Source organism: Palaemon carinicauda, chromosome 6, assembly GCF_036898095.1.
Source record: "Palaemon carinicauda isolate YSFRI2023 chromosome 6, ASM3689809v2, whole genome shotgun sequence".
Lineage (NCBI taxonomy): Eukaryota > Metazoa > Arthropoda > Malacostraca > Decapoda > Palaemonidae > Palaemon > Palaemon carinicauda.
In genome coordinates, this window is record NC_090730.1 from 151,674,622 (window position 1) to 151,684,621 (window position 10,000).

The window sequence follows — 10,000 nt, forward strand, 5'->3', positions numbered from 1 at the left end:
GTCTGCACATTGAGATGCCGGGAAGATTAACCTAATGAACTAATACGCCGGGAAAGGGAAAGCTGCCATCAGAAGCAGACTGTAAATTTAGATGAAATTATGGAACGTTAAGTGAATAACATCACTGGAAGCATGTTGGAATCAAGGCGATCAGATCAGAGGAGGGATGATGATGATAATAATAATAATAATAATAATAATAATAATAATAATAATAATACTGTTCAAGGAAACCATTTGTTATTTATAAGAGATCGCGTTTTCCTCTTATATTATTTACTGACATTTTTACTACTCAGAAGAAATCGGTTTAAAAACGTAAATAATATAATGATTATCTGTTTAAAACTTCTTTGCGGTATTATGCTGTTTCTGAAAAAGGCCTTTCCAGCATCAGCGTCAGAACCTGAATAAGCAAGAAATATTGTTCTTTAAATGCGGATTTACGGCCCTGTACTTTTTCATTTCCGTCAAGGGTTGTATTTGTAATGGTATCCTTTATCTTCATATTTTACATTACTGTAATGTTTTCATACTTCCGATTTCATGAGTAACGATAATCAAGATCATTACAATTAGATGCTTCATGATCACCAGAACAGTTTACCTAATGGAGAAATTTAAGAAAGAAAAGTGCAAGGAATTTGGAGAGGTCAAATAAAAGGCCGTGGAATGTATCCTTAAATATTCTTTATTCAGGGATTTATTATTTAGAAAAAATTACAATGAACATTTTTGCGGACAGTGACCTGAAATGTTAATTTTTCTCAATTCTTGCTTAGACAAGAAACATAGCTGGTCAACAAGGTATTTGAACTCCATTTAGCTAGGTAGGTGCAAATCTCTCGAGGAAAACTAGAATCTAACCAAGTTTTAGTTTAGATTAGTCCAAAGAACGATGATTGTAATTGATAGGTGTATTTTGCAACGTGCTTATTCCTTGGGTTGAATCGACAATTACCAAGATAACTCGCCCCATTTATCCCTGCTTCTCCATTAGACTCAAAGTCTTGTGGTAGTTATTTTCATTTCGGGACTCGATATCGTTGGTTCTGAACATGTGTTCTGTTCTCCTTTCTGCACAGTATCTAACGAAATGGAATTTCTCTTCGCGCGTGATTGGAACGACTTTTTCATCGAAGCTACCTGAGGGTAGAGTACCTCGACCTTCTCGGATAACTTCCTGCGATTTTCCCGAGTAAACACAACCAGGCTAAAGATACTTACACCCCTGAGGGCATTGATGACAGCTGGCACGTACCAGAGATAACTGTACCATCTTTCGGGAACTCCTACCAAATAAGCAGCCAAAAACGAGGCTACCTCTGCTATCCAGGTGGCTCCTGCCCAGAAGATCAGCTTCGTGGAGTTGATCCATCTGGGTGTAAACAGAAAAAAGGGCATTAGATCCAATGTTAAGAAATGTGTTGCTTTATTTTTGTGTATCATTCTTAATTATTTTATGGTAAGTGTAAGTGAGGTTTACTCGTTACAAACTGTCTTTTTTTAATAGGAAAATATAGTAAAAATGGGAACTCGAAAAGAAGAAGTGTTAATTGTAAACTAAATGAGCTGGCTTACGAACGTAAAACCTTTTAAGTATCAACAGTCATGATTGTTGTGACGCCAGTGTGTGGTGTATAATCCTTCACTGTTAGACCAGCAAAGCCATAACGTGAAGTATGGTGAAAAAGAGAGTGGTACAGAGAGCACGTCACAGAAAGTCAAAGGTTAGAAGAATTAATGGCTGACGCAATCTAGTGGATGAAGGATGTAAAAGGCATAAAGTTTAGGGGAAAAAATTATAGAGTACAGGAAACTGGTGAGATTGAAGTTCAAAGGACACAAAGATACAGAATCACTTATTCGTATGAAATGTGCATTCTCTAAAAAAGAGAATGCACATTTCCATATGTTCAAGTATATATGCATCGCTGCTCTAATTTTTTTTTTATTTTTTTTTTTTATTTTTTATTTTGAACAAGCTGTTAAGTTAGAATATAAATGAATTTCCTACACGCTTTGAAAAGATATATTTCCTGATGATTACGTTTTCCGACTTATTATGACATCATATTGATACAAACTGATCAATAAGCAATTAATGATTACTGGAATAATAAGGTAAAACTTACAAACGGTTCTTCTTATATTTTCGAAGTCCGGAATTCTGCCTCTTCAAGCTGCTTGAAGTTTGTCTTCTCTCTGTAACAGTAGTTTTAGTTCGGCAATATTCTAGTCCTTTTACTTGAAAAAAATTTAAAGATAGAAAAACCTGATCTTCTAGCAAGATGGGTTCCTTAAGAGTTGAGAAATGCTGAGGGACACAAAATATAGGAATGTAATACATTATTCGTTCTTTATGCAATATATACTAGGAATTATAAGTTAAAGCTAGCCTGGATAAATGTTCATTAGTCTTGAAATTATTGAAGATGTTCTATAGATAATATAAATTAAAACTCTTCATTTACTCTTTATTATTATTGATTATCTTTATGTTTTGCGAGTTGTAGTTCAGTTTGCATAATGCCCTGTGTTTTTATTCTAAAACAACATTAACTATTTTTTATTATATACTGGGTATGTTCATGAGTGAAATAGCCTTACATTGGTGCCAGATAAATATCTGTATAGATGCGGAGAAGCTGACTTATAACCAACATTTATTATAGCAATAATCTTACCGTACATATGATATTCACGTTATTTCAAATTGCGGCTATGCAGCAGAGGAAATATTAATGTGGAAAATACAAGCTAAAGAGTGGTAAAGATAAGTTTTTTCCCCATGTGAGTATAGTAAAAAATCTGATATTTCTCAAGTCTGCTTTTCGTTGCTACCCACAATCATTTTGTGGTTAGGTCTAAGACGGGTTTCATAGTAAAAGCTCTATTTGGGAGAAATAAATCGCAGTTTATGTAATATCTTGATTGCTGGCCTTTTCTGAGAGTTTGTGTCTACAGTATATCTTGTGAAAATTAATCAGCACCCATCAATTTTTTTCCACTGACGTCAGTCGTGAAACTTTTAAATGACTTTGCAAATTTACCATTGTTGGTAGCTTTATTAACTTAATTAACTTAAATTTAATTCCTAGCCCTTATCTACGAATTATTATCGGTTAAGGGTTAGTAATGCATTAAGAAAACTGACGCTCACCTTCAGAAGTAGCTGAAGTACTGAAAGATTTGGTTCCACGTTCAAGCTTTTTGAGCTTTGCTTCCCTGACGTATTTGCTTACTGCCAGGAGAGTAATGTTGGCACAAAGCGAAATAAACATTGGAAGGTACAAATAAAGGATCTGTGCTCTTGGATCTAGAAAGAATAAAAGGTAATAATTATTATACGCCGAGTTTAAATGTAAAAGACAGAAGTTTTCATTTTACGTGCTATTAAGAAATTTATTTTCTCAAATTGAGTGAATGGGCGGAAAGAATGAACAATATTACCCATTTGTCAATTTACTTCATGATCTTAGCCAGTAATAATAATAATAATAATAATAATAATAATAATAATAATAATAATAATAATAATAATAATAATAATAATAATAATAATAATAATAATAATGTCATCAGTGACCTACCCGAGAAGAAACAGTTACGAAGACCGATCTTTGGAGTAATGACTGAACAGGGTAAACTGGCTCTGTGGTAATCAAGAACCAGAGCCAGTATCATTATTATACTTGGGGTCCCCCATGCCCATAGAGAATGACAGAGAAAGCGCCAGTTGTCGGATAACTTTACGTCCCTGTAAAAGAAAAAAAAATCGAATTAAATATTTGACACATGAAAATAAATTGAAAAAGTGCATTCGCCATGTTAAACTATAATGAATTTTTAAGATGTAAGGTGAGGGGCGAATGTGAACATTGAATCACCATGATGTCTGAGAGTGTCTGAGAATAATGAAGCATTATACCAGGAATGTTTCCTAACATGACTTAGGTCATAATATAACTAATTAGGTCTTTCTTGACTGACCCTATACCTGATTAATGATCTCACGTATAATACCGTTTTATAGAACAACAAATTACTAATGGTATATGCACCCAATATTTTCAATGATTTGTGATAATTTGTTGTCTACCTAATTTGTTGTATACTTATAACTTTAAACAACAGGTGTGGAGATTTTAGACAAATCCAAGGTTTTCAATTCGTAATGATTTGGTGATTACTTATGATTTTAAGGAACTGGTGTACGCATTTAAGAAAATTATACACTAATCTTTCTCAATTAAGTATTTCCAGTACCATGCATGAGGAAATATATAAAGTTGAATCTTTGTAAAGGATTACATGATAAAGAAAGTTTGTATTTTTTTCTGCGAAATAGTTTATGTGGATCAGTTCCATTGATATATATATATATATATATATATATATATATATATATATATATATATATATATATATATATATATATATATATATATATATATATATCACAAGAAGCCATTTCTTAACAGAAATAGAAAACATTAAATTATAAATTCACGTTGTTTGTAAGATGAATAATGTGATATACGAATATCACGTAACTTACAACGTGAGGAGGAGATGCTCCAGACAGATAGAAGTGTTCCACTGAAACGCTGCTAATAAAAAGAACAAAGTCATCCCAGCTGTAAATATAAGAATAAATAGATATAAGAATAAATAAAGGAATGATAAAAATCATCCTTATGTCTGAGGGTAATGTTTTATTTTAAGTTCTTATTATGGAACAATTAGTATCAAGTTAAATTTATAGTCTGAAGTAATTCAAAGATAAAAGTTAAATAAAGAAAACTTTATCAGCACTAATTTTTCAAACTAGAACATTCTCATCATCTAATGCAATTGTTTCTTAATGATCAGGGCGAGTAAGCAGTTAGGTTATAACTGAGAAGCGAGGTGAAGACAACTGAACTTTATTAAACAAGCATCGAGTTTATATACAAGGACTTGCGAGCAAGAACGTCACAAATATTCAAACATAATCAAACTTGAGCTAGCATGCTTACACAGGTTGGTCTATTAACAGTGCAAGGAAGAGCGAGGGATATAAGATGAAAAAAGGAAAACCGATACAGTGTACGAGGGTGTATGAAATACTTGTGGTACAATATATATATATATATATATATATATATATATATATATATATATATATATATATATATATATATATATATATATATCTTTTTGACTCACCAAGTAGAGGGCAAGAATAGTGATTGGCTCTTGTAGTTTTCATCATTCCGATGGTGAGGAGGACAGGGCTGGGAAAGTCATCATCTCCTTTTGTTTGTGCCATCCCAATGGCAAGTAGAGAAAAAGCCATCAGATAAGAAAAAACGTAGCTTAAAAGGATTTTTCCTGGTAAGGTACTCATCTGTAAGTTAGAGAAACAGTTACTGGAATACAGTTGCAAAATGTATACTAGGACAATTGAATTATGTTTCTTCATCCATTACTCAAAATTAACTGTAGAATATGTTTAGATTTTAACCCAATGTTCTGGAATGACTGTACTATCAAATTCAAGCTATAACCAGCTGAACTATACAAAAACATTGACATGGAAAATATTATAACTTGCCTTTTTGACAGTGTATATTCCCCTCCTGACTCTCATCGACATTAAGGAGAGAGCAGTTACTATTAGCGCAGCACAAGATACCCCTAGAAATGCCGGTATGATGATATACTTTTCTTGATGTTTCAGCGAATGCCTATGATGCACATGACTACACAAATAGACTTCAGGCTTGCTGCTACCATTTGTAATACGATAATCAATACAATAGTCTGTTTTCCTAAATGCTTTCTTTTCAAAGAAGCAGTTGTGATCTAGTGTGACAATGCTCATGGTTTGGTCTTCCTCTAAAATGGCATAATCTTTGTCAATCTGCTTACCAAAAGGAAAAATGTAATAGATTTTATCGTCGTCTTGACAGACAGGGAAGTATGAGACAGTTATATCTGTAACATTAGCAGCCACAAACTCTGGTAGGTCTAGAATATCCAACCCAATTGTGTCATTGGCACAGTACGATATTTCATTGAAAACCATTCTTTCTGGGCAGCATTTTCCAATAGAACTTGCTTCACTATAACTATCAAGTATTTGTTCTGGCAAAATATGCGCTATCTCTCTCAGACATAGAATTACCATAGAGTCTATTTTACCTGAACTGTCTGCATAATCCTCTACACAGTAATTGTCAGTTTCTAGGGAGCCGTAGTCAGTATGTACAGATAGATTTACACCATCACTAACCCTCCAACTGATATATTTATTTCCTGCTTTGAATGATGTACTGCAGATCGTATTGTCCAATTTTGGTAGTTTGGTTTTTGGGAAATGGGTCTTGAGCAGTTCTGTCATGACAGAAGAAGGCAGGTAGTCAGTAGACATTGAAATACATCCATTGACCGACCATATCTCATTGGTGTTGCAACATTTTTTAAATATATTTTGACAAATGAAAGCCCCACTTTGTCTTCCAAAAAAATCTTTGCAACAAGCAACGGTGGGATGACACGTGCAATCAGTCTGTTTACAGAGGAAAGTCGTTTCATTGCGCCCTTCAAAGCAAGTTGCATTTGAATTGATTATCTTAAGAGATCCTGAGCTTTCACTTATCAAGTCTGTTGAAACGTTGCCACTTTGAAGGAATTCTTGAATTATATCATCATAACTATCTATGTTTTCGAGATGATCTTTGCATTCATGAAAGGAGCTGAGGGGATAATCATCTATATTACAGCACTTACTTGTCCTAGGACAAAAAGCTACTAGAAGCGTTGCGCTGGGGAGATTATTTGGTGAGGAAGCTATACGTTCTGTGCAGTAAATATCATGGTCATAAATAACTCCCGACTCAAGCTCTTGTAAATGACCTGTTTCTATGATTACATGGGTATCTTGCTGCATGTGGGTCACCATTGGCTGATTAGATTTTGGGCATTTATGTATCATTCCAGTTTTGTAGCTTATGTGTGTCACGTTATCTCTTGGATAGGTTATAACATGGTCCTCAAACTTTGTATCATCTGTCCATTCACATTCACCAGTCACAAAATTGTAATATTCATTTTCTGCACAACATTTCCTAATCACCAGGCTTTTTCGGTCTTGACTTCCATTTACTAATGTCTCCCACGTTAGGATGACGCTTGTAAATAATAGAGCAGGCACATCCATGACGCTAAAGTGTTTGAATACCTGTGAAATCAGACGAAACCAATGTACCAACTGTGTGTCACACGATCGTACATAGTTTATTTTGTGTATGTATTATGCTTGTATCTTCGCTCTTCCCTCGCACTAAAAGGAACCTGAGAAAAGCAGGCATGTTCATTCAGGTTCTTTTTAGTGCGAGGGAAGAGCGAAGATACAAGCATAATATCTACACAAAATGAACTATGTGCGATCGTGTGACACACGGTTGGTACACCAATGTTACTGCATTGTCACATAATGAGAAAGCATGCTGTGAAGTAGGCAACAGATTAAAATAAAAAAAAAAAGAATTAGTGTAGATTTCTTTATATATAAAGTAAGTACTAAGCATGAAAAGAAAAAATGAAGGAATATGAAGATATTAAAGGTGTTATGAAAAGTGTGGAGAAGGTGATTTGTGAAAATGATGTATTGTAAGTTAGTGTTAGTAGAAACGTTATGAATAATATAATTTTTTATCACTATTAGGACGTATAGTGCTAATCGAAGTTTTTAAGTACTGTGAGATGCAAGGGATTGGTACTAAAGATTTTCTCGTTAGAGACGCATGCAAAGGTGATTGTTTCTTTAAGAAGTCCATACAAAGGGAGTAATACATATGATATAATGATTAGTTATTAGAGTAATGACTAATGGAAGCATGAAAGGAAACAACGATTCTTATATCATATGTGTAGCAGATATACCTTACGAAGTCTGATGACAATTTTTGTTATAGTGAACCTTTAATGAACTAGAATTCCATTTATACACATGAATAAAAAATTATACGAAGTTTTATGTGGAAATTCAACGAAAAATTCTAATATATATTTTTTTTTAATTCAGGGTAAAGTTTATGTAATGTTAATGCCAATATCAAACAAAACCCATGGGCCCTGATGCAGCTGATGACTAAACTCATGAACAACTACCAACAACTCATATAATTTCAAGTACCCTGTCATACAATGGTAGTGGGTTTTGTTATACTGGGTTTGTAAAATATTTAACCCAGCACAATTACTGAAAGGTTGTCCAGTATGTTAGTGTGTAGGCAGCTAAGTCAGTTAAAGTGAACAATAAAAATTTGGTTGCAACATGAAAGGAAACTTTCTTTGAATGATTATGTCTGTGAAACAAAAGTCTTAAATATTATAAGAAATACAAAGAATCAGTAAAGATAAAGAAATATTTTTTTTTTTTTTTAACCAGGATAACCATTAACTCACATACAGTTAATTTCTATATCAATGATTGACGAGAGTACAAGATAGCTAGGAGAAATATTCTGGAGACCTAATAGAATTTCATGATTGTCTGTAAACTTCTTTCTCCCAGTTATGTGTAATTGCCACAGCTGATGCTACGAGACTGAAGTCTGTTATGTTGGCAGAATATGATTACCACGAAGAACAATCTATAATGAGAAAGAATAAGAAATGAGGTTGTCATTAGCACTGTTCATTTGTGGGCATTGTCTCTCAGGTAGCGTAGAAGTTGCAACTCAGAGGGTCTTTTTGTTTTGAAAGCTTAGATTTTTAGAAGAGAAATATGTATCAAATATAAAAGTGGATTTATACTACAAATTATTATTGTTGTCTATTAATTACTGTACGAACAAAGCTATTGTATTTTATTAACTATGTAAATATTATTATGGATGAAATTAATTGTTTCTGTACCAAAATTTTATTTGAAATTATTTGAAATGCATATTTCCAATGGTTCAGGATACGAGTCTTTTGCTTACATCAGAAATAAGCCATATACCTGTTTAATATCTCTTTCCTTCTTGTTCGTATCGGCCTTGTCTCTGACATTACTTTGTTTTAAATTTGGAAAAATAATGATTTTCATCTTGAAGTATTATTTAACACTTGATTTTCTGTCATTTCAGGTAAGTATCCTGTTTCCTACAAGAGTATTATAAAGTAAGACTTCACACGAGGTGCTGGTAAGTCGTCTTGTTTCTGATATGAAAGTTTATCCCAGATAATCATATTCAGCAAATTTGCTATTTTGTAGTGAGCTAATTTTCTTCAATGCTGGAAACCCCACTTACAGTGTCAGAAACCTTTGTCATGCAGGTTTGGTAATAAGGTTCTACTTGTAAATTACGAATGCTGCATACACACACACACACACACACACTCTCTCTCTCTCTCTCTCTCTCTCTCTCTCTCTCTCTCTCTCTCTCTCTCTCTCTCTCTCTCTCTCCCTCCCCCCTTGTTGCGATGGGTTACACTACAAAGAAAGGCGACGAGAGGGGAATAATTCCAGAAGCAATTTCAATTAGTGTTAGAAGAATGACCATAATGCTGAAAATTCTCATAAGAAGAATGAAAATCTCAAATGAATACAAGCAATGAATTAGGAAAATTCTAATCAGAACTTATAAACAGTAAAACCATTCGAAATCAGTCCGCTTACAGATTTTTTATTTTTTTATTTCCAAACAAAATAATGTTGCCTTTAATGAATTACAAGCCATATATGTAAATTAACTTCAGAACTCATCTTTCTTGTACGTGCACATGTTCTGCAATTAGATGTAAGATGATTCTCTCGGTCGGAGTACAATATATCGCATGACCAATGCCGGAGTTCATTATAGAATCTCATCAGGCATAAGTGGGTTGCTGGCTATACTATTTCACTCGGCAATTAGAGGTAAGCTTCAGCAATGATGTCTAGCGTAGATTTTTATTTTCATAATTCTTGGTTTTATAAGATGATTGTGTTTTGTTTTAACGGGGTTTACCTCGCATTCAT

At 33.5% G+C, this 10,000-nt stretch overlaps 1 protein-coding gene across 1 annotated transcript in view; it reads right to left on the bottom strand.

The window, feature by feature from the left end:
• Positions 1 to 673: 673 nt before the first annotated feature.
• Positions 674 to 10,000, bottom strand: part of LOC137642738 (G-protein coupled receptor Mth2-like) — an 18,805-nt gene continuing 9,478 nt past the window's right edge. The window contains exons 2-8 of the mRNA XM_068375571.1: positions 5,600 to 7,228; positions 5,212 to 5,392; positions 4,562 to 4,640; positions 3,594 to 3,760; positions 3,164 to 3,319; positions 2,136 to 2,205; positions 674 to 1,378 (exon numbers count right to left, since the gene is read on the bottom strand). Of these exons, the coding sequence (XP_068231672.1) occupies positions 1,003 to 1,378; positions 2,136 to 2,205; positions 3,164 to 3,319; positions 3,594 to 3,760; positions 4,562 to 4,640; positions 5,212 to 5,392; positions 5,600 to 7,207 (2,637 nt within the window). The 5' untranslated portion in view covers positions 7,208 to 7,228 and the 3' untranslated portion in view covers positions 674 to 1,002. The remainder of the gene's footprint in view (positions 1,379 to 2,135; positions 2,206 to 3,163; positions 3,320 to 3,593; positions 3,761 to 4,561; positions 4,641 to 5,211; positions 5,393 to 5,599; positions 7,229 to 10,000) is intronic.